Here is a 25,465-nt window from a genome sequence, read left to right as displayed (position 1 = left end):
TTCACAATTTGTACAGAAATCAGATGGCATTTGTAACTGTTGAAGGGCATGAAAGGGAAACAGTGGGTGTGGTAGGGAATGAGAAAAGGTTGTAGCCAATCCCCGATGTTATTCAATCTGTATATTGAGCAAACAGTAAAGGAAACAAAAGAAAAATTCAAGGGCCCCCTATTATGTCAGTGCTGAAGGGCTTCTTCCTTCATTCCCGCTGTAGTTCCGCGAGTGTGACGAATCTAAGAACTTTGGCGCTGTGTTCGCTTCATACCCGTATACTCGTTCACGGGCACTGAAGAATGCCGGAATGTAAGGCTAGTCGTGGCTTATTGATAGCACTGAAGATGAGTGCAAAATCTTGCTACTGCAAAGTAGCATTGGCAAAGCGAAAAGACCGATTACCAGGCTCGACTTTAACGAATCTGTGTTTTGTGAGACTGTGGAGGCTATAAGGCGAAAGTTAATTGATGCGAAGTACACAATAGCAAATGTTTTCCTTTGGAGGAGGAATGATATCAGGAATAAGTTTCACGCTATAATCCACGCTTCATACGGAAAGCATACAAACCATGTCGAGTCCAAACGAAATGGTTCTTTTCCTGTTTATTCCTCCTCCACCGTGTGTGCTGCGTCAAACGAAAACTGGATACAGAGCGACGTCATTGATACATCCCTGTGCCAAAAAAGCATGTTATTTCTGCACTCACTTGGTCATGACTGTTTCCATTTGTGGACTAACAGCAAGATGTGGAGCATGTTATTCATTTCTCTAATTTAGTTTAATTATTAATCGCCATTTACAGACTGCAATTCATCCTCATATCATATTTCCTGATAGTCTTGTTATAGACTCGGTAGCGCCTCGAAAGGGTGTATATGTCAACGTAGAAGTTATACATTTTCTGAGCAGATATCAAAAATTAAAATAAATTTAAAGCAGTCTTCGAAAAAGGTTTATTTTTTTGTAAATGTATGTGGAAACAGAACAATATTCACGACAAAATCATGAGTCGTTGTATTGTTATATAGCTTGCTTCGTGATTTAGAGATGTCAGAAATTTTGCGGCATTTGAAATTGTTCTTTAGGATGGCTACAAAGCCAAAATCACAGCTGTGTGAAATAAATGAATGGTAGTTTATAGCTTAATAGAAATTTTTTTCAGGAATATTGTGTATGTAGGGGGAATGCCGCGAGTCCACTGCTATTCTTGCGAACTCACGGGTACACGGGGTCGGCGAGTTCGGAGATAACATCATGGGACGCAGTGGCAAGTTCAGAGCGAGTGTATAGAGTTAATTTCTGATCTCTAGTAAATACCAGGCTGATCACTACGTTTCGCCACACATATACGATGGGCGATCGCTTTGAAAAGCGGGGTCACATTTGGCAATGTGTTTACATTAGATGCCGGCAGAAGGAGAATACGCATTCCTACCAGGGCGGAATCTAGCAGCACTTTTAAAATGCCTTAGCAAGTGGAGGCTCCAACGCAGTAATAGCCCATATAAGGATATGGTTGACTGTCCGCGAAACTGAGAAGTATCATTCCAATCCCGACCCGGCACGGTTTCGTAAAGGAAGGAAAAGATAAAAAAAATGAATATTAGGGTTTAACGTCACGTTAACATCGAGGTCATTCTAAACGGAACTCAAGCTAGAAATGTTTCAGGAAATCGAAAGGAAATAAGCCGCGCCATTAAAAGAAATCATACTGGAATTTGCCTGAAGTGATCTAGGAAATTCATGGAGAACCTATATCTGCATGGCTAGACATGTATTTGAACCGTCTTCTTCCCGAATGTGAGTCAATTGTGCTAACCAGTGCGCCACTTCACGCAGTGAAACGACAAAAAGATCCAAACACCCCGTTTCACGTAGCATATTCTACATAAACTATATCAGTTTAGGATATGGGAAAGAATAAACATAATGAATCTTTAAAATGAATACAAACACTGCCGGCCGCAGGAAACCTTTATTTTTCTGACTATAAGTTTCGGTCAGCGGCGCATGAAATCAGGCGAAATCTCTCGGTAGGCAGCCATATTCTAGGAAGACACTATTTTTGAGGCATTTTTAGCCTTCACTGTGCGATCAGACCTGAGAAAGGCGACGTAACGCTGTCTACGGGCGTACAAGAGACACTGCCCAACACATCTGTGCAAAACTCCATCGTCGCGGCCAATCTTTCCTTATTTTCCCAATAGGCCTCGTATTTTAATATATTCATATTTTATTCTGAGTGTCTGTTGTTCCATTGTGGACGCGGGACAGCGGGTGGTCAAATATTTACAAGGAAAATCGTCAAAGAGCCGTACCCTTTTGAGAAGCTATTTTATTTTAACAACCAATTTCAGCGTTTTAACATATACGTGAAATGCATTGGGGTCTGAGGATGGTATATTTAAATGCGGAAACTGCTTGTTAAAATAAAATAAAATAACTCATCAAAACGTACGGCTGTTTGGCGATTTTCCTACGAAAAAAAGTCCATTATAAGTTATAAGTCCGTTGTTTTAAATCGACGGAGATCACATAAATAAGTTCACACTACATTAATCAAAAGTTATGTGATCTCATTTGCTCAGAAAGATCCCTCATTGAACGATCACACAAAATTATATGCACAGCTGTTCGTTGCGCCTGGATGACAGGTAACACATCATACGTTAGTGTGCTGCTGGTAGCGTCATTAGCAGAGTCGAAAGTGAGCCACCAGTGGTACATGCCGCTAGGTGGGAGGTTCCAGCGAGTGCCACCAGCGGCACAGACTGGCGTGAACGTATTAAACAGTAAAGAAAGAGAAACTCAGATATATATACCCATTCTGGAGTTTCACTGTCAGTAGAATTGTTTCCGAAACAAGGAAATGTCAAATGCTTCTCGCAGGGAAATGATTGCCCTCTCGGTATGAAGAACTAGTTGAAGACCTTCGACTAAACTCTCAGCTCCATCAGTGAACACGTATTCATCAACCTATGAGAGCATATTACATGTGTGCCAAACGAATCAAGAGGAACATAAGAAGTACGTTACCACAAACCAAGAGAGCATTCCTGACCAGAAGAAGTCAGCTAGTATCAAACATTGGCATTGATTTGACGAAGAAATTTCTAATAATGTACGTCTGGAACATAGCATTGTATGCAGATGGATGCTGGACTGTGAAAAAAAAACGGAAAATTAGAGGACCTAAGCGCTAGGGGCGTTATGCTGTTGAAGGATATTGAAAATTACGTGAACTAATAAGAAATTGGGAGATACTCTGAACTGACGAGGAGCGGAATAATTGGAAGACATTGACAAAATGAGAGACAGCATGTTAGGACACGTATTAAGACATCAAGGAATAACTTACATGATACTAGAGTGAGCTGTAGAGAGTAAAACCAGTAGGGGAAGACAGAGACTGGAATATGTCCTTCAAAGAGCTGAGGACGTTTCATTGTATGGGACTGACGAAATACGATTGGTGTAATGTAAACAGTAATGGCTTCGTAGCCGCGAAACATCATATCAGTTTGCGTGTTTCAGCAACGCATATATGGAAGAATTACGACGGTTAATCCATCGGTCGCACCGACATGCGTTCTGTGAGTGGTATACGCACTATCTGTCATTTTTCTCCTTTTAAATGCTAAAAATATTATTATTAAAGCTTACAGCTACAAAAATCACGAAAGGATTGAATTACGGCTAAGCTATAGGTGACATGAATAAGAAACAGATCACTGCTTTTCTGCATATCATAAAAGGAACCATCCGGCATATTCCTGCAGTGATTTAGGGAAACAAATATAAACCAAATAAGAGATGGCTTGATGGATATTTAAACTGCTCTGCGTCTGAGTGTGAGAAAGTTAACCAATATGCCATACAGTTCTCTGAAAAAGAAAAGTTACGTTTTGTTTGCTACCAAAACATATTTCGCATATCAGCTTTATTCTCCTTATCTTGTTAAAGTCCCTCCCAATCACAAATGTCTTCAAAATTTTTTATTAATATTTGTTTTGGGTGTTGGTAGAAGTCAAAATGCATATTAAATCTCATATCTAGCTCGTCTTGGCGTATTTAAGCGTTCGGACACAATACCGCTCTTTCTTCTCTTGATTAACCCTAATACTGGGCATAATGATAGTATATCGTAATAAATAGGCTTAGAAGAAAAATGAATTCATCATAAACAACATGGTGTTTTTCAGGTGGAAATGATGCTGAAGTAATTAGTCAGCAGCCACCAGAACCTCAGCGAGGAACTGTCGCCGATTTCATTAAGTCGCGGGCTGACGCCGTTTCTCGTAAGTATGTTTTTTATGTGTGAATGAGTTACATTAAGGAAGCATCTTCTTGAAACTATCCTACAGGTAAATATGCTGTATCTACGAAATCAAACTAGTGAATTCAAAGACAACAGCGTAGATGTCTTACTTTTCGCTAACATGCTGGTGCCAATGAGCTTCTAGCAAAAACCATAATACTATAAACACATTTTACAAATTGTATTTACCTTTGATGCCCATAATTGCAGCGTTGTTCTAGTATTATATTAATCAGGGAATCAGTGAGAAACTTTCACACTTTTATAATAATAATAAGAATATTTTGAATGAGTGTAGCCGTTGCCGCGAGGGTAGTTGTGGGAATAAAGATAAAACATCTTTACAGATGAACCGACGATGTGAAATAATGCTTATGAAGTTATGATACATCCCTTTATACACATTCATGTGTTTTGCATTCTGAATGTTTATGCCGGCTTATACAACGGGCAAAGATAATGGACTACTGCAATGGTCATGGTTATTATTTGTTTTTAATGCTTCATACAAATTAACCAGTTAATAAGTACTTATAAACAAACAAAACAGTATTTTTAATAAAATAGCTTCGTGCAATATAGGTATGAAGCTGGCAGTTAAAAGCCTCTTTTATGTTAGTAGGTTCCAGCGCAAAATCAGTATTCATTGTCAGAAGACGGTTAAAAAACCTTTCTAATGATACCTCATTCAGCCCTGTACGATTAATATGTATTGAGAAAAAGGGGTGTTGATTTGAGAAATAATATATATATGACAGTTCTGCTTCTTCAACTGCTACAGGCTCCTTAGAGATTTCTGTGACTTGTAGTAGGCATTGCATACTTTGTGTTACCTTTCATGTATGTTTTAAAACTAGTTGCACATGGAGCCACTGAGTCTGTGAGGTTATCATGACATTAAATCTAGCGTGCACCATGTACAACTAAATAATCATGTCTCGTAAGCCCTCTTAGTTCCACTCTTCTTGCTCAAAACCGACAGTGCATAGCTGGTCCCAAACAGAATTATAAGAGTGCTGTTGATTTAATGATGCGCAGTACGAAAATATAGAGCATATTTCATGGAATAGTCACATCTGAGAATTCTAAGGCAGATGTCATCTTCGCTTTGGTTTTCCTTCTTGGGGATGACACTGAATGACTCCTCTACGCAGTTGTGACTTCCTATACCCCTTTCTCAACATCATTTACACTCCAACCCACACTCACACCCACCCCGCAGAGCTCCTGCTTAACATATACAAGACCACTTCGTCCAGAGTGGTATACCTGCCGTCGTCACAGACAGACAGATCAGTACCGAAGCGGACGGAACATAGGTTAAAAAACTGCTCTCGCGTTTGGTAAGGGTGGAATTTATATAATAGCCTACCTATCGAGTTTTAGATTTTTCGTGTTTACTTTCAATCGCTAACGATGAAATTCGATTTTGTTTCTTTCGAAACGGCGTGGCAATATCCTTCGCTGTCCTTGCCCAATTTGATATTAAATTCCATCTCTAACGATCCCACTCTCGACTCTGTGATAATTAAAACCTGATCCTAATACTTTCATCTAGATCAGTACCAAGTTATCTAGTCCTCAGAAACTCACTTATATTCCTCACCCCGCATTCTTCCTTCAGAACAGGTCGTCCGACACTGTATGGAGTCACATTCCAATCAAATCTATCGATATCATCCACCCCAACAGATATACTCATCATCTGATATTCTTGTAAACTGTATAATTACTTCTTTGCCACAGCTGACTCGCCACTCAAAGTGCCACACCAAGAAAACCATGACACATAAATCTCTGTGCACCAAACAAAGTGCCTGACACAGTGTACATAAGCTCTTTTAAGCACAAGAAACCATGCCACTGCTTTGCAGTGCGTGTTCTCTTATTCCCTCTGTGTACTAACTATCAACCTTAACAAAGGGAACTTCGATACTTTCTTATATCCTAATGATTCATACTTTGACTTTAGATCACAAAACTGAATAAGTATTATAAAAGTTAATAAATATAAGAATTAAAAAGAAATGCATCAGAATCGTTCCTTGACCAAAATCATTGCAAACTGAAGCCTTCTTAGTAACACGTGACTGTCCTCAAAACATGAACGTCTGTGAAGTTTATTTTGCTAAACGGTGTAAAGCTTCTAGAATCCCGATTTTTGTGAATCTCACAAAACCTACCAGCGAAATTTTCTCCAACCAATCTAGCAGCTCATCCTCAGTGTTCAGCTAGATTTACGAATTTGCCCTCGCCCAACATATCCATACATCCACAAAGAATCTAACAAGCTCATGTATCCCCGTGTTAATCATATGTGTATTCTCGCAATTTCTATGTCGATCAGGAATTCCTGGGCCCCACCCATCTCCTGTTACAACAGTTCTGTGTTTGTTGACTTTAAAGAAGCCTACAAGTATTTATGGCATGTCAGTCTCCGTCTAAAGCTCCAGACTACGGCACTTAGTATTCATGTCCGTCTTTTTCGATTCCTTTTCCCAGTCCCCATCGTAGGTCAGAATTAAAAGTACCATCGGAACTGTACCGTCGAAACTCAGGTCCGATAACATATCCAAAACGTCTCCTCCCATCTGTCTTCTCCTGTTCAGTTAGGACATCACATTCCTAATCATCTACTGCACAATTTCCAATAATATTTCCTGCTACACCACACCTATTTCATGTCTTGTTGCAACCAGTCCTTCTCTAAATCAAAATTTTGCTAAAATATAGACTGTAATTCTAGTTGTTCCGGAGACACTGATTAATTTTTTACAACCACCTATCCAACTACTACATTGAGAACTTGGAGTAAAACTCGATTATGAGCTAGTATGCAAACTCCTCTCCACCCCCGCGACCTACTAAGCATTCAACATTAATAGGCTACAGCCAATGAAGCTGGTGATTCTACCTCTCAGATATCATATACTTTTTTCAGACACCTGCCCCTATCGTTCGTATTTCTGCATACCCGAAATTCCATCACACTTGGCATCATCTTGTGCGCCATGTGGTCAACATAACTTTGAGCACGTTAAATCTTCCTTACCAGTACGTCAGATTTACTCCCTTCCCACTCGTACTGCACATTTACAAATCTAAGATTTAAACCAGATGTCCCAACTGTACATTTACAAATCTAAGATTTAAACCAGATGTCCCACTTTTTAAATTTCTAATTCTCACCCAACTCTGCTCAGTGGCAACCTGTACCTTATTCACTTCACATTGTATCCCAACACAGCTTCGACAAAGACTATCTTTCTTAACCCGAACTACATCCTGATATCTATACTATAAACACTTATGTTCCATCTCTCATTTAACCTCTTTCCTTTCCTTCGCCTCCTCCTTTTCTTAAAATATAAAAGGACTGTGTCCCTAACTTTACTATTATTGACCCTTTAACTGCTAGCTACGACCTAACGCACCAGCACACAATAGTCGTTCCTCCAGTACTATACACTACTGGCCATTAAAATTGCTACACCACGAAGATAACGTGCTACAGACGCGAAATTTAACCGACAAGAAGAAGATGCTGTGATATGCAAATGATTTAGCTTTTCAGAGCATTCACACAGGGTTGGCGCCGGTGGCGACACCTACAAACAGCAGTTGACCGGCGTTGCCTGGTGAAACGTTGTTGTGATGCCTCGTGCAACGAGGAGAAATGCGTACCATCACGTTTCCGACTTTGATAAAGGTCGGATTGTAGCCTATCGCGATTGCGGTTTATCGCATCACTAGCAAACGAGATGACAGGCATCTTATCCGCATAGATGAACCGGATCGTGCAGCCACGCCTCGATCCCTGAGTCAACAGATGGGGACGTTTGCAAGATAACAACCATCTGCACGAACAGTTCGACGACGTTTGCAGCAGCATGGACTATCAGCTTGGAGACCATGGCTGCGGCTAGCCTTGACGCCGCATCACAGACAGGAGCGCCTGCGATGGTGTACTGAACGACGAACCTAGGTGCACGAATGGCAAAACGTCATTTTTTCGGATGAATCCAGGTTCTGTTTACAGCATCATGATGGTCGCATCCGTGTTTGGCGACATCTCGTTGAACGCACATTGGAAGCGTGTATTCGTCATCGCCATACTGCGTATCATCCGGCATGATGGCATGGGGTGCCATTGGTTACACTTCTCGGTCACCTCTTGTTCGCATTGACGGCACTTTGAACAGTGGACTTTATATTTCACATGTGTTACGACCCGTTGCTCTACCCTTCATTCGATCCCTGCGAAACCCTACATTTCAGCAGGATAATGCACGACCGCATGTTGCAGGTCCTGTACGGGCGTTTCTGGATACAGAAAATGTTCGACTGCTACCCTGGCCAGCACATTCTCCAGATCTCTCACAAACTGAAAACGTCTTGTCAATGGTGGCCGAGCAACTGGCTCTTCACAAGACGCCAGTCACTACTCTTGATGAACTGCGGCATCGTGTTGAAGCTGCATGGGCAGCTGTACCTGTACACGCCATCCAAGCTCTGTTTGACTCAATGCCCAGGCGTATCAAGGCCGTTATTACGACCAGAGGTAGTTGTTCTGGGTACTTATTTCTCAGGATCTATGCACCCAAACTGCGTGAAAATGTAATCACATGTCAGTTCTTGTATAATATATTTGTCCAATGAATACCCGTTTATCATTTACATTTCTTCTTGGTGTAGCAATTTTAATTACCAATATTGTACATGCAGTGCCATTCAGTTGTCCCAACCCCTGGGTTTATGTACCCTGCGACGCCGTCAAAAACCGCATTTGAGATTTTCATATTCTCTCGCTCCCTACGTGTAAACTATTAGTTCTACATAAAATTAACAGGGTCTTCTTGCAGGAAATGTAATAAAGTTAAATGTTGTAGTGGCGTTTTTTTGTGTGTTTTTTTTTTTTTTTTTTTTGGAGGCCACGGTTTTCGAGTCATTAAAAACGCGTTTTAAGGTCACTTTTGTACATTTTTCTCGAATAATGCTAAAACAACAGCCTCTGGTAGTTGAGGTATACAATCACCAGCTTCATCAGCTGTAACTTATTAATCACCAGCTTCATCAGCTGTAACTTATTAATGCTGAATGGTTAGTGGGTTGTGGGGTGGACTAATTCATAATCTAGTTTCATTCCAAGTGTATCAATGTTTTAGTTAGGTGGTAGCAAAAAATTAAGTAGTGTCTCTAGGACGACCATAATTATAGCCTAGATTTTAGAAAAGTTTGATTTAAAGAAACAGTAGTTGCGACAAGAATTTTTTTCTAATAATTTGCACACAGCGTACGAGAGAATAAGAAGATCTTGGCAGTGGTATCTGAAGGTGTTGCGGTTTGTAGAAAACCCGTGGGCAGGGGCAGCTGAATCACGCTGTATATGAAACGGGAGCTGAGAATACCAGGAGTGCTAACGTTGGATATATCGGTTCCGAGGTTTTCAAAGTAAGCGTAATAACACGTCATTACTTACAGTGCACTGGGCAGTTTAAAGAATTACTAGTAGTTCCTTGATGTGGCTCAGATTCGCAAAAGTGGCGGTTTGTCGACCTCGTGGCTTGCTTAGCATTGTTTCATTGTATTTGGAAATGGGTATATCCATGCTGTCCGACGAATAAAGAGAGTATATTCTCATGGGAAATGGTAGTGAGAATGACTTTTCTCATCCATCGTCTCAAACTGAGAATACTCTGCCTCCTGTTTCTCATCTTTGAAATCTCTGGGACTGGAAATACTTGCATACCTTCCCCTTCCAGAAGTACAACTGACAGAAATAATTAAGATAAAGATCATGTTCCCGCATTGTGTGCTGAATTACAAGTTTAAGGATGCATTGGACAAATGCGACGCGCTACTTTCCTCAATGGAATGTGTTGGCAAAACACTAAAATGATACAAATAGCTCTATTTTCACTGCTTAGACATATCTGTGCTAAATTCCCACGTTGTTTACAAGATCATACGGGAAATAATACTTCAATCTCCGAATTTCGTGTCAGCTTCATTGTGAGATTTTAGAAAGAGACCATCAAGAAATGAAAGCATACGGAGTTCGTCGATTAGACATGGAAAATCTACTGCTGCTTCGAGAAAGGAACTTCCTAAGCGTTACTGAATCGTCAGTAAAACACAAGACGGATAAGAATATGCATCGAATGCAGCGAGAAGGAGAAATGAAAGGAATCAGTGTGACTGCTATAAACACTGTGAAGGGGAGCTGTGTGTTTGGCCTTGTTTCGAAATACACTGACGCAAAAAAGTCGCAACACCAAAACATTATTAATGTAGGGTATTGAAATTTCTGGAATACATTTGTCTAGGGAACACATTTCCATGATTTATATTGTAAGATCACACGTTAATGCAGGCCCGAAATAAGCCACTGTAAATGTGAGCTTCTAATACAGTAATAATCGTTGTAACAGTCACAATGTTGAATGCAAGCGTATAAAAGTTCATGCATTGAGCTGTACAGGTGCCGGATGTCAGTTTGTAGAATGGAGCTCCATGGTGTTGCACCTGGTCGGTCAATACAGGGACGGTTAATGCAGTTTATGGATGACAATGAAGGTGACGCACGATGATGTCCCTTATGCGCTGTATTGGACACTAGTCTCGTACGCTAAGGCAACATGTCGTCACTCCGCGTAGCATATTGGTTTACGACAGTGGTATGCAGGCGAGCGTTATCCTGTTGGAAAACATCCCCTGGAATTCTGTTCTGAATGGCAGCACAATAGGTCGAATCATCAGACTGACGAACAGTTTTGCATCACCAGACCACAATTCCATGTATAGGTTCAGTGCGTCTAGTACGCAGACAAGTTGGTTACAGGCCCCCGATTCTGCTATTTCTAATCAAGACATGGCCATCACGTGCACGGAGCGTTATTCGCTCTGCGAACATCGAGGAGTGCGGACGCATAGCACTGGGCATCGCTGGGCGTTTGCTTCCTACGTTCACTGTGTGTTAACGTGCCTCAGCAATGCCTCTGCGACGTCTAGGTTACCGTCATCGCTGGCGGCGCAGTGTACCTGTGTATCGGAGCTTAAAAGCAATTGATATTGAATTGGCTGGACAATTTAATAAACAGCAGTTAATTTGGAGGTCCCAATGTGTTTCGTGGACTGCGTCTGAACTTCACTTGTGATGTGCAAGCAGTGTTTGGAGGCAGTACATGGCTGTCACTGGCTGTTGTTTGGGCCAATCATGCAGATTATGGTGGCCTTGAAGCATTTCCAGATGCCAATATTATTACAAGACTTGGAGTATTGCTGAGACTACATGACTGTTGGCTAAACAGCCTTATGGTACTCTTGTTCCTAGTGTGCCTTTTGTTTTGTCTACCAGAAGAAAGAAGAAGTTGAATGCAGAAATCACAACAGACCTTCACCCGGCCCTCCAATCAGCTCTCTAATGACGCTACTGAAGTAGCAAACGGCGGTGTCTTGGGGTCAGTGGAATACACGCTACAGGGCGTCTGGCTCGGAGCAGGCATTGAAGTAGCAGATTTGTAACATTCGTTGTGTCACTGTGGTGACAACTGTTGCTTAGATTGCTGCTGCAGGTGCAGTACGACGTACCAGAGCCATACGCCACACACGATGGTCTGCTCTCTCAGTAGTGCCCCGTGGCTGCCCGGAGCCCGGTGCTCTTGCGATCGTATACTCCCGTGACCACCGCTGGCAGAAATCATGTACAGTGGCTACATTCTTGCCAAGCGTTTCTGCAGTATCGTAGAAGGAACATCCAGCTTCTCGCAGCACTATCACACGATCTCGTTCAAACTCAATGAACTGCTGATACCGGCGTCTTTGTCGCCATAAAGGCATTCTTGACTAACATCAACTCATCAAGGCCGATCTCTGAGGTAACTAACGCTCACGACAGCTACACCGTGTATTTAAAGCAAACCAGATTTGCAGCCTCCTACTGGCGCTTCTAGTGCCACCTTTAATCCACTGGCGCGAAATTTGAATAGACGCCATCTTTCAGATGTAAAATACACGCGTGCCAACTTTCGCCTGTGTCACACAACTCCTTGGTGCAGCGATTTTTTCCCGCGGTGTGTATCACACAAGAATAAAATTTCCGATTTGTGTTTCTTTGTAATGTTATCTAGTGTCAGAAAGTTCCAAAATGAAGAATATCCAAACTACACTTTATTTTAAAAACAGATAGGTGAGAATGAATTCTGAGGAGCCTGTGATCATAACTCAGCGCAGCAGACACCGGAGTACTCAGCGCGTATCGTACCCACAACGGCCGGGAGTGCGGCACGGAGCGGCTCAAAGGCGCACCAATGTGCGGAGTGAAGCACACTGTGACAACGCACTCATCTCTGAAAGGGTTAAGCCATCCCTAAAAAACTTGTCTTCATTCACTCACCTTCAATCGCAGGAAGCTCATAAACGTAATAATTTACCTCGGGTAACATATGTTCTCAGCATTTCGACCATTCCTTCCTTCAATAGTTCCATGCCCCTACTATACTTACCACATACCAATACACTTTGCAGATTTTGCAATAGGTTTTTTCCTCCAATATCAACACCACCCACCATCCAAGAATATTTCAAACCGTTAAATCTCTTTCCAATAATCTTACACTACTGGCCATTAAAATTGCTACACCAAGAAGAAATGCAGATGATAAACGGGTATTCATTGGACAAATATATTATACTAGAACTGACATGTGATTACATTTTCACGCAATTTGTGTGCATACATCCTGAGAAATCAGTACCCAGAACAACCACCTCTGGCCGTAATAACGGCCTTGATACGCCTGGGCATGAGTCAAACAGAGCTAGGATGGCGTGTACAGGTACAGCTGCCCATGCAGCTCCAACACGATACCACAGTTCATCAAGAGTAGTGACTGTCGTATCGTGACGAGCCAGTTGCTCGCCCACCATTGAACAGACGTTTTCAATTGGTGAGGGATCTGGAGAATGTGCTGGCCAGCGCAGCAGTCGAACATTATCTGTATCCAGAAAGGCCCGTACAGGACCTGCAACATGCGGTCGTGCATTATCCTGCTGAAATGTAGGGTTTCGCGGGGATCGAATGAAGGGTAGAGCCACGGGTCGTAACACATCTAAAATGTAACGTCCACTGTTCAAAGTGCCGTCAATGCGAGCAAGAGGTGACCGAGACGTGTAATCAATGGCACCCCATACCATTACGCCGGGTGATACGCCAGTATGGCGATGACGAATACACGCTTCCAATGTGCGTTCACCGCGATGTCGCCAAACACGGATGCGACCATCTTGATGCTGTAAACAGAACCTGGATTCATCCGAAAAAATGACGTTTTGCCATTCGTGCACCAAGGTTCGTCGTTGAATACACCATCGCAGGCGCTCCTGTCTGTGATGCAGCGTCAAGGGTAACCGGAGCCACGGTCTCCGAGCTGATAGTCCATGCTGCTGCAAACGTCGTCGAACTGTTCGTGCAGATGGTTGTTTTCTTGCAAACGTCTCCATCTGTTGAGTCAAGGATCGAGACGTGGCTGCACGATCCATTACAGCCATGCGGGTAAGATGCCTGTCATCTCGACCGCTAGTGATACGAGGTTGTTGGGATCCAGCACGGCGTTGAGTATTGCCCTCCTGAACCCACCGATTTCATATTCTGCTAACAGTCATTGGATCTCGACCAACGCGAGAAACAATGTCGCGATACGATAAACTGCAATCGCGATAGGCTACAATCAGACCTTTATCAAAGCCGCAAACGTGATGGTACGCATTTCTCCTCCTTACACGAGGCATCACAACAACGTTTCACCAGGCAACGCCGGTCAACTGCTGTTTGTGTATGAGAAATCGGTTGGAAACTTTCCTCATGTCAGCACGTTGTAGGTGTCACCACCGTCGCCAACCTTGTGTGAATGCTCTGAATAGCTAATGATTTGTATATCACAGCATCTTCTTCCTGTCGGTTAAATATCGCGACTGTAGCACGTCATCTTCGTGGTGTATCAATTTTAATGGCCAGTAGTATATTTTAAAACTTTTATCGCCATTTTTCAAAATTCTTTGTTTTGCTGAAGAGCAGTCTATTTAAGACCCATTAGATTTCTGGCGTGCAGTAGCGCAAATTCCATTTATTCAACTGCTATTTTGATAACGTGTTCAATGCTGGATGTATTCTAACAAATTTCATTCCCTTTTCTTCCAGCTACCAACAAGCAAGAAGATACCGAAGCACAACCTGATCCTAGAAAGAGGAAGAAACGGACAGTTTGCCTCAAGTGTCTGTTGGGGAAGAAACTTGGTGGCTTCGGCGGAGGAGGTGGCGGTTGCGGTGGTGGCGGCTGCGGAGGCGGCGGGGGTGGTTTTGTCCCGGTCCCTGTGGCCGTACCTGTTCCCGTCTTTTCTGGGGGTGGCGGCGGCGGCTGCGGCCATCCAGGCTGCGGCGGCGGAGGCGGATATGTGCCCAGCGGAGGCGGCGGCTGTGGATACGGCGGCTGCGGGGGCGGTGGCGGCAATTACAAGCAGATCACCCAGCCAGTGGAAGTGAAGGTCCCTGTTAAAATCACTGTGGTGCCAAGCGGCGGCGGCGGTGGCTGCCCGACGGGAGGCTGTTATCAGCCGCCTCCTCCCCCTCCGCCCCCTCGTTACCCACCCAGCGGGGGCGGATGTCCGACGGGAGGCTGCTTCCAGCCTGCGCCACCGCCAGTGCACTACGCGCCCTCTGGCTGCGGAGGTGGCGGCTGCAACCCGCAGCCCCAGGTCTGTTCCACCTGCGGAGGCGGCGGGGGCGGAGGAGGCCACTCGTACAGCCAGGCCTCCAGCCAAGCGTCCAGCTCCAGCTACAGCTCCGGCTGGTAAGTCGTCCATCTGTTACTGGCTTTTATCCACAGACCCTTCCCACTTACAACTATATTTACAGTTTCCCACAAGAAATAAGTCGTAGTTTCGCTACAGTCTTATAGAGCATGAAGAAAATTTAAGTTCAGAGCAAGCTAAGGGAAGTCGAATTGAGAATAATTTTCCAGACAACCATAGTTCTAAAACGCACCGACTTACAGTTACGGACATAAAGCGACGGCCAATCAAGGACGAGCGCGTGGAGGTGCGTGCGAGTGGACTAACACGCCCCAGCTAGCACCTGATATGCTAAAGAGTGCAGTAACTAACTAAATAAGCTGAATACAACGGTTCCTGCTTAACACTCAACTCTACGCAAACCTGCGGTTGCTTACGCTAGGGGATAATATTCTGCAATGTTTGCTGGGTACAGCTTAACTGTTACACCAACTACGCTGAAAATACGGTAATGTACAACATCCAAATCATACCACAGCAGCAGTTTAATCGGACAAACCCGTTGTCTTAGCGAACAAACTTCCGTTTGCTCATTGTTGATTAGCTGTTGTTTTATCGCAGAAAATTGAAAGTTGCAAGTGGTCTATCAAAAAAGAGACTGCCAACAGTCATCTTCTGGAGTGTTGCTGCCGGATATGGGATCCTTGCCAGATGGGACTGACAGGCGACATACAAAAAGTTCAATGAACGGTACCTCGTTTTGTATTATTGCCTAATAGGGGAGAGGGTGCCAAGAACATGATATACAAGTTAGGCTGGCATTCGCTTAATGAAGGCGTTTTTCGTTGCGGCGAGAGCTTTTCACGAAATTTCAGTCATCAGCTTTCTCTTCCTAATACGAAAATATTTTGTCGATGTCTACATATATTGGAAAAAACGATAATTGTGATAGAATAAGAGAATCAGAGCCCGCACGTAAAGATTTATATGTTCGTTTTTCCCTCCTGCCATTGGAGAGTGAAACGGTAGCGATATTGCTTCAAGGCGGTTCGATAAACCCTCTGACAAACACTTAAGTGTGAGGTGCAGAGCAATCATGTAGGTGTAGACGGAGCTGTAGATATGGCCGTAGTTCCACAAAGGTGCGTTACAGTTGTTTGCAGCATTTTACTCGATTCGACATGCCGTCTGGTTTCCAGGTGTTATTATTTTCTCCACCCTGTGGACGAGACATTTACACCTAAGGCGCTTGATATACAAGCCACATACCACAATAATAAAAACTGTATTTCATGTCCGGTGAGCCACACGAGTTCATTTTCTTCACAGGTGACAGTAATGGGAATGGAACAATAAAGACAATCTCCTGCCAAGGAGGACATAAGGCTGCGTTGCACATTGTCTGTTGAATTTCTAAGAAGCAGACTGAAAAGTGATAGAAAATTTCCGGCCGGGAATACAAGTGCAAGTTGAACACTTACCAATACCAGATTTCTTGGATGATGGTGTCATTCCGACCGAAAGTAAAGAACGTTATTAGGACGAAATGTTGAATTCAATCTCTGGAACTTTCATTCCCTACTCAACAGGGCAGGGCAGCCTATTGTAGTATTCTCGCATCCTTTAAGTGTATACTAGTGAGCTCGAAATGAGGTAAAGGGAGATGTGTACGGAATAGTTGCTATTGAGTTATCAGTTCTAGGAATTTGCTTTCTTCTTCTCACAGAGTCTGTAATTGTAAGTTGAAAAACCCTATAAAATAGTAGAAATAAGAAGAGTTTGCTAAGAAGAAGGTTTACAAACAGTGATAGCCCGGTAGAATGACAGAAGAATTTTTCAATCAGGAAAGCAGAACCATGCAAGAACAGAGCAGCAATGATGAGATCAAACATAGAATTTTTTTTTAACAAACACTGACATTTAAAGTCTGCTGTTACCAATCATAATTCAGAAAAAGTTTCCGAATTAGTAAGTATGGAGCACTTCATTGTGTTGAAATAAGGACTTTTCGGGGAATAGAAAAGGGGAAAGTGAAGGTATGCTCTCTACTAGAAAGATCAGGAGGGAACAGCACATTTATGGACAGAGAACGTATTATGTACAGATATTGTTGTTGTGACTTGGCAAGACAGCCAAGTCACAATGAGAGGAAGCCGAAAGGCACGCGCTTAAGCTCACGCAGGCTGGCGCGAGGTCTGGAACAGTTAAGGGAATTAATAGTAGCAAATAAAGTACGTAGTTGATATAATACTTAACTTTAATCCACAATTGTCGAACATCTCTCGTTACTGTACAAGCTTTAAGATAAATTATCAAATGCTATGGCGCCTTGCTAGGTCGTAGCAAATGACGTAGATGAAGGCTATGCTAACGATCGTCTCGGCTAATGAGAGCGTAGTTGTCAGTGATCCATCTCTGGCTAAGTCGGCTGTACAACTGGGGCGAGTGCTAGTAAGTCTCTCTAGACCTGCCGTGTGGCGGCGCTCGGTCTGCAATCACTGACAGTGGCGACACGCGGGTCCAACGTATACTAACGGACCGCGGCCGATTTAAAGGCTACCACCTAGCAAGTGTGGTGTCTGGCTGTGACACCACATTCCTCCCCCGCAAATCGGCGTACGGTTGTGTTATAAGGCTTCCGCCCGCCGTGGGGAGGACCCCATGTTGACGTATGCGACGAGGTGGGGAGCCTAACAACAGGCGAGGCTGTGCCACCCGTACCGGGCCATTCGGTCCGAGGGGAGCTAGGAAACGCCTGAAAACCTAGTCCAGGGTGCACGCCAACATGCGGTGTATGCGCCCTTAAAGAGACAGGAGAGGCCGAAGATTCGACCTCCATCGGGGCGGGGCAGCCGACGGGCGAAGACGACATCTGGTCCGGAGCCGGCAAGAGTTCCAAGTCGGAGGATAGCTGGTCACGGGAAGCGATCGGCAACGCGTGACCCAGGGAGGCGCTTGGCGGCTGCAGCGAAGCGTCCACTGCGGGCGTCGCCGGCGGGAGAACAACCGGCGGCGGCGGCGGCGGCGGCGGCGGCGCGTCGCCATGGGACAAAATGAAAGGCAGCGTCGGTAACGCCTGGGGATGAGGCGAGCCAGTAGATGGGTCCCCAAGGCGCTGACTGGACGGCACCGTCGCTGAAAGCAGACGGGGAGCGGCAGAACCCGTGCGACGACAGAGGCGCAGCTGATTGAGATGCCGACGCACCTCACCAGAGGCCCCCAAAACCAGATACATAGCGCGGCCGAGGCAGCGAAGAATGCGCCCTACGAGCCAACGCCGTGAACCTCGATAGTTGCGATAGTATACAACGTCGCCGGGAGAAAAAGCACGTGGCTGCCGCTGCACAGGAACCTGATGCGGCGGATGCAGCAAAGACATCAAGGTTCGATGAGGACGACCGTGGAGTAACTCAGCCGGCGAGCGACCATCTCGGGGCTGAGAGCGATACGAGGACAAAAAGAGCAATAACGCGTCCTCCCGAGAATGCGACTCTTTTAACTTCAACATCTGTGACTTGAAAGTCCGGACCAAACGTTAAGCGGCACCGTTTGACTGAGGCGAAAACGGCGCGGATGTCAGATGTTGAATACCATTGGCCTTGCAGAATGACTGAAATTCTGCGGACATGAATTGTGGGCCATTGTCGGAAACAATAGTCTGTGGAAGACCTTCAATACAAAAGATAGCGGATAACGCTTGGATGGTGGCAGATGACGTCGTGGAAGACATCCGGACAACAAAAGGAAAATTACTGAATGAATCGACCACAACCAACCATCGAGCTTTCCAGAATGGACCAGCAAAATCGATGTGCAAGCGTTGCCAAGGGGAAGTGGCTTTCGGCCATGCAAAGAATTTCTGCGGTGGTGCGAAATGTTGTTCAGCACACGCCATGCAAGAAGAGCACATATTCGTAATCGCAGCATCGATTCCGAACCAAGTACAGTGCTGACGAGCAAGTTGTTTCGTTCGCACTATACTCCAATGTCCTCGGTGGAGAAGCCGTAAGACAGAGGACTGTAACGAACGTGGGACCACGACCCGAGACTGATCATTATCAGTACGCAACAGCAAAACACCACGTCGTATAAAAAGTCTCTCCTTGTGAGCAAAAAATCGGAGAACCAACGGATCCTCGATCCGTGACTTTGACAAGGGCCATTGCGTAGCAACAAAACGCAAAACGGTAGCAAGGACAGGGTCAGCAGCTGTGGCTGTAGCTACACGACGAAAATCAATCGGAAACGATTTGACCACGTCATCGGATTCCGCATCAATGAACATGCAAGCAAGTTCGGAAGAAAAAAATGGTTCAAATGGCTCTGAGCACTATGGGACTTAACATCTATGGTCATCAGTCCCCTAGAACTTAGAACTACTTAAACCTAACTAACCTAAGGACATCACACAACACCCAGCCATCACGAGGCAGAGAAAATCCCTGACCCCGCCGGGAATCGAACCCGGGAACCCGGGCGCGGGAAGCAAGAACGCTACCGCACGACCACGAGCTGCGGGCAGTTCGGAAGAATCGAATGCTCTATCCTCAGCAACAGGCAAACGGGACAACGCATCAGCGTTTCTGTGCCTAGCAGTGGACCGATACAAGATATCTTAGCGGTACTGCGAGAGGAAAATAGACCAGCGAATGAATTTCTGCGCTGTACGTGGAGGTACAGGCTTGTTCGGATGAAAAAGCGATGTCAAAGGTTTGTCGTTGGTGATGATGGTAAAGTGACGACCATACAAGAAATCATGAAACTTTGTAACAACAAATACGAGAGCCAAAGATTCTTTCTCGATCTGTGAATAATGTCGTTGCGCAAACGAAAGCAATTTGGACGCAAAGGCAATAGGGCGATCATGCGATCCATCTTTGTGCACAAGCACAGCACCGATCCCGAAATCCGATGCATTTACCATCAACAAAAGGGGTTTCTGGGGATCAAATGGCGTAAGGCAAGTATTTGAAAGCAACGCCGATTTCAACTGGCGAAAGGCGCGTTCGCATTCCGTCGTCCAGACGAACGGAACACCTTTACGGCGTAAGCGATGAAGCGCAGCTGAAATGGAAGAGGCATGGGGAACATAGCGATGATAATAGTGAATTTTTCCCAGCACACTCAGTAGCTGCTTCAAATTCTGCGGCGAAGGCAAGTCCTGTACGGCCGGAAGTGCTCTGGACTGGGATGTATGCCTTGTGCATTGATTACATGTCTCAAATATGGTAATTCACGAGCAAAAAACACACATTTGTCCTTCCACAAGCGAAGACCATTTTGACGCAAGACCTGAAATAATGTTCTGAGATTGGCTAAATGTTCTTCTTCCGTCTTTCCGGAGATCACAATACCGTCCAGATAGTTTGCTGCAGTAGGGACCGAGGCACAAACAGTTTGTAGATATTGCCGAAACCATGCAGGGGCGGATGCACACCCGAATGGCAGTCTTTTGAATCGGTACAAACCAAGATGCGTGTTAACCACCAAAACTCGCTGGGATTCTTCGTCCACCGGTATTTGAAAGTACGCATCTGTGAGGTCCAACTTCGAAAAATATTTACCCAGGCACAGTTTGTCAAAAAGATCTTCTGGGAGGGGTAAAGGAAAAGTTGCAATCACTAGTTGTGGATTCATGGTAGCCTTGAAGTCCACACAAAGTCTCAATTTTCCAGAAGGTTTTGGCAAAATTACTAAGGGTGATGCCCAGAGAGAAGCCTGCACACGTTCAATCACACCTTGTGATTCTAAATCGTTTAATGTTCTTGCGACCTCAGCACGCAATGCGTGGGGAACATTGCGCGCTCTGAAAAATTTCGGTTGTGCGTTTACTTTCAGTTCCAAATGTGCTTCATAGTTCTTAGCGCAACCAAGGCCCGGTGCAAAAATGTCTGCAAATTCCTCACATAGACGAGAAACACTGGCTGAAGGCACAGTCTGGTTTACTGATAGGACCTGATTGACTATAGACAAGTTAAACAACTGAAATAAATCTAAACCAAACAAGTTCACAGCAGAAGAAGAACAAAGGACGTAAAACGACACAAGTTTTGTTTGTCCCTTGTATGTTGCAAGAAGGCTGCACTGTCCTAACACAGGGATATTCTGACCGGAATAGCTATTTAACTTAACATTTGCGGCACGCAATGGAGGTGTGCCCAGTTGTTTGTATGTGTCGTTATTGATCAATGAAACTGCAGCTCCGGTATCGAGCTGGAATGGGACCACGTTGCCATTAATGTCCAAGTCTACAAAAAGTTTATTGTCCTGCTGACGACAAGAGTGACTGTCTCGTGCAACGTGAACAGACACTGGGACAGAAGCACTTGCTACTTGACGGGATTTCCGTCGACGTCGACGCACACTTTTTGTGGGACGAACACAGTCACTGTTAGAGAGAGTGGAACTGGGCGGAGTGGAATTAACTACATGAATATCCATGGGCGAAGGTTCACGAGCCTGAGTATTCTTGGTTCGACTCCGATTCCGGCGCGAAGCAAAGGGCCTGGAATGGTTGTTAGTGTCCGTTCTGAGCTTGTTCTGGCAAACACTCTGAACATGTCCTTTTTTATTACAGAAAAGCAAATAGCTTGGCGTGACGGGTAATTCTCACGCGAATGTCTAGTAGCACACTGCGGGCATGATTTTAGCACTGCATGTGCTTGCTGCCGCGTGACACGTGGTTGAGAGCTTGGCGGCAGCTGCGCGGACGAGCGCGAGGACTGTTTACCGATCCGTGCAGCGCGCCCGGCGGGCCGCTTAATGTGACACAGAGCCGGCGAAGTTTCAAATGATTCCTGAGCAAAGTCAATTGTGTCTTGCCTATCCAATATGTCCATCACTTGTTGAACGGAGGGATTGACTAGTTTCAAAATCTGTTCCCTTATACGAACATCAGAAACGTTCTGTGCAATTGCATCACGCACCATTGTATCTGAATAAGGGAGTCCACATTCACACTCAAAAGCACAATCCCTAGTAAGGCCTTGCAAAGTTGCAACCCACTCCTGATTAGTTTGACCGGCCGTACGTTTGGTACGAAAGAACGTATACCGTTTGGCAACTACGTTGACTGATTCCTTGAAACATGCGTTTAAGGCCGACAAAATTTCGTCGTAGGACAGAGTTGCTACGTCGCGTCGGGGAAACAATTTCACTATCACACTGTAGGTGGACACACCTACACATGCCAACAAAAAAGGCTGTCGCTCGTTACCTTGAATTCTGTAGGCGGCGAGATGGAATCCAAACTGGCGTGACCACTCCGTCCAGCTTTCCAGTGCCGCATCAAAATGACGAAAAGGTGGTGCAACTGCAGGTTGTGGCTGCGGCAGCGGTGAAGCGGCGGCTGCCGCATCGTTTTGCATTGCACGTTGACCCTGGATGAGTTGTCCAAGGGCATCCAATAAGGCCTGCCTCTGCTGATTCTGCAAGCGATAAAATTCGGACAGTACATCTGGAGATTGTGGCGAAGCCATGACACAAGTAAATTAAGCAATACGACCGTTAAATTTTCGTCGCCAAAAATGTTGTGACTTGGCAAGACAGCCAAGTCACAATGAGAGGAAGCCGAAAGGCACGCGCTTAAGCTCACGCTGGCTGGCGCGAGGTCTGGAACAGTTAAGGGAATTAATAGTAGCAAATAAAGTACGTAGTTGATATAATACTTAACTTTAATCCACAATTGTCGAACATCTCTCGTTACTGTACAAGCTTTAAGATAAATTATCAAATGCTATGGTGCCTTGCTAGGTCGTAGCAAATGACGTAGCTGAAGGCTATGCTAACGATCGTCTCGGCAATTGAGAGTGTAGTTGTCAGTGATCCATCTCTGGCTAAGTCGACTGTACAACTGGGGCGAGTGCTAGTAAGTCTCTCTAGACCTGCCGTGTGGCGGCGCTCGGTCTGCAATCACTGACAGTGGCGACACGCGGGTCCAACGTATACTAACGGACCGCGGCCGATTTAAAGGCTACCAGCTAGCAAGTGTGGTGTCTGGCCGTGACACCACAATTGTGAATGTAATAGAAGACACAGCATGAGAACTGATAGGTTAATAAATCTGAAGAACTTAAGTGGCGATTATCTTCGTGGCATGCTGTAGATATATACAACAGAACGAAGTCATGAAAAGAGCTAATGAGAAAGGAAAGATTTCGTACTGCAAGGCTGTCGATGTGTGAGACGAAGAGTTTCGAGAAGCTTTTAGGGATGGAATGTGGTACTTGTAAGAATGTTAGATATGAGTACCACAATTTATACCCTGAAATTATGCCTGACCTGTTAATCTTTTACATGATTAGTTAGTTTATGAACGAATCTACTTTCATCAGACTGATATAAGGACGCCAATCCTATATTAATTTCTATGTCTTTCTTACAGGGTGACAATTATTGAACTATATGAAATAAAATCGTCGCAACTTCTGAACGACTTGCGTTAGGACGCTAAAACTTCACAGTTGGTCGCGGAGCATGATGGGAATTAGTATGAGCATGCATGGTTTGGTTCAGCGACGAAGCCCACAATCAAAAAAATGGTTCAAATGGCTCTGAGCACTATGGGACTCAACTGCTGTGGTCATAAGTCCCCTAGAACTTAGAACTACTTAAACCTAACTAACCTAAGGACAGCACACAACACCCAGCCATCACGAGGCAGAGAAAATCCCTGACCCCGCCGGGAATCGAACCCGGGAACCCGGGCATGGGAAGCGAGAACGCTACCGCACGACCACGAGATGCGGGCGAGCCCACAATCATTTGGATGGGTTCGACAATAAGCAAAATTGGATCATTTTGGGGACTGAGAATGAGCATTTCGCGATCGAGAAGTCGCTTCGCCCTCAACAGGTGAATGTGTCGTGTGCAATCTCCAGTCACGGAACAATCGAAGCGATATTGCTTGATGGCACGGTGGCTACCCAACGGTACGTGAAGGTTTTGGAAGATAATTTCATCCCCATTATTCAAAGTAACCCTGATTTCGACAAGATGTGGCTCACGCAGGATGGAGCTCGACCCCATCGAAGCAGGAGAGTGTTTGATGTCCTGGGGAGTACCTTGGGGGTCGCGTTTTGGCTCTGGGGTAGCCAGAGGCTACTGGTATGGGCTCCTCTGTCCGCCATGTTCTCCGGATCTGAGTAGAAGGTGTACAGCAGTAACCCCAAAACCACAGCTGAGCTGAAAACAGCCATTCAGGAGATCATCGACAGTATCGATGTTCCAAGACTTCGGCGGGTCTTGCAGAATTTCGGTATTCGCCTGCGACACATCATCGCCAATGACGGCAGGTGTATCGAACATGTCATAAGCTAGAACCGAATATCTGTAGTGACGTTTACATGTTGAATAAAATGTGTGGACGCCGTAGTTTGTAACTATTTTACATTTTTTTTCATATACACTCCTGGAAATGGAAAAAAGAACACATTGACACCGGTGTGTCAGACCAACCATACTTGCTCCGGACACCGCGAGAGGGCTGCACAAGCAATGATCACACGCACGGCACAGCGGACACACCAGGAACCGCGGTGTTGGCCGTCGAATGGCGCTAGCTGCGCAGCATTTGTGCACCGCCGCCGTCAGTCTCAGCCAGTTTGCCGTGGCATACGGAGCTCCATCGCAGTCTTTAACACTGGTAGCATGCCGCGACAGCGTGGACGTGAACCGTATGTGCAGTTGACGGACTTTGAGCGAGGGCGTATTGTGGGCATGCGGGAGGCCGGGTGGACGTACCGCCGAATTGCTCAACACGTGGGGCGTGAGGTCTCCACAGTACATCGATGTTGTCGCCAGTGGTCGGCGGAAGGTGCACGTGCCCGTCGACCTGGGACCGGACTGCAGCGACGAACGGATGCACGCCAAGACCGTAGGATCCTACGCAATGCCGTAGGGGACCGCACCGCCACTTTCCAGCAAATTAGGGACACTGTTGCTCCTGGGGTATCGGCGAGGACCATTCGCAACCGTCTCCATGAAGCTGGGCTACGGTCCCGCACACCGTTAGGCCGTCTTCCGCTCACGCCCCAACATCGTGCAGCCCGCCTCCAGTGGTGTCGCGACAGGCGTGAATGGAGGGACGAATGGAGACGTGTCGTCTTCAGCGATGAGAGTCGCTTCTGCCTTGGTGCCAATGATGGTCGTATGCGTGTTTGGCGCCGTGCAGGTGAGCGCCACAATCAGGACTGCATACGACCGAGGCACACAGGGCCAACACCCGGCATCATGGTGTGGGGAGCGATCTCCTACACTGGCCGTACACCACTGGTGATTGTCGATGGGACACTGAATAGTGCACGGTACATCCAAACCGTCATCGAACCCATCGTTCTACCATTCCTAGACCGGCAAGGGAACTT

At 45.4% G+C, this 25,465-nt stretch overlaps 1 protein-coding gene across 1 annotated transcript in view; it reads left to right on the top strand.

Moving 5' to 3' along the window:
• LOC126459199 (loricrin-like) overlaps positions 1–25,465 on the top strand; it is a 65,169-nt gene that overhangs the window by 26,852 nt on the left and 12,852 nt on the right. The window contains exons 2-3 of the mRNA XM_050095844.1: positions 4,198–4,293; positions 14,512–15,160. Coding sequence (XP_049951801.1) covers positions 4,198–4,293; positions 14,512–15,160 — 745 coding nt within the window. The remainder of the gene's footprint in view (positions 1–4,197; positions 4,294–14,511; positions 15,161–25,465) is intronic.

This window comes from Schistocerca serialis, chromosome 1, assembly GCF_023864345.2.
Source record: "Schistocerca serialis cubense isolate TAMUIC-IGC-003099 chromosome 1, iqSchSeri2.2, whole genome shotgun sequence".
In the NCBI taxonomy this organism is placed as follows: domain Eukaryota; kingdom Metazoa; phylum Arthropoda; class Insecta; order Orthoptera; family Acrididae; genus Schistocerca; species Schistocerca serialis.
Note: the sequence above shows the minus strand (reverse complement) of the source record. Positions and strands in the feature narration are given on the sequence as shown.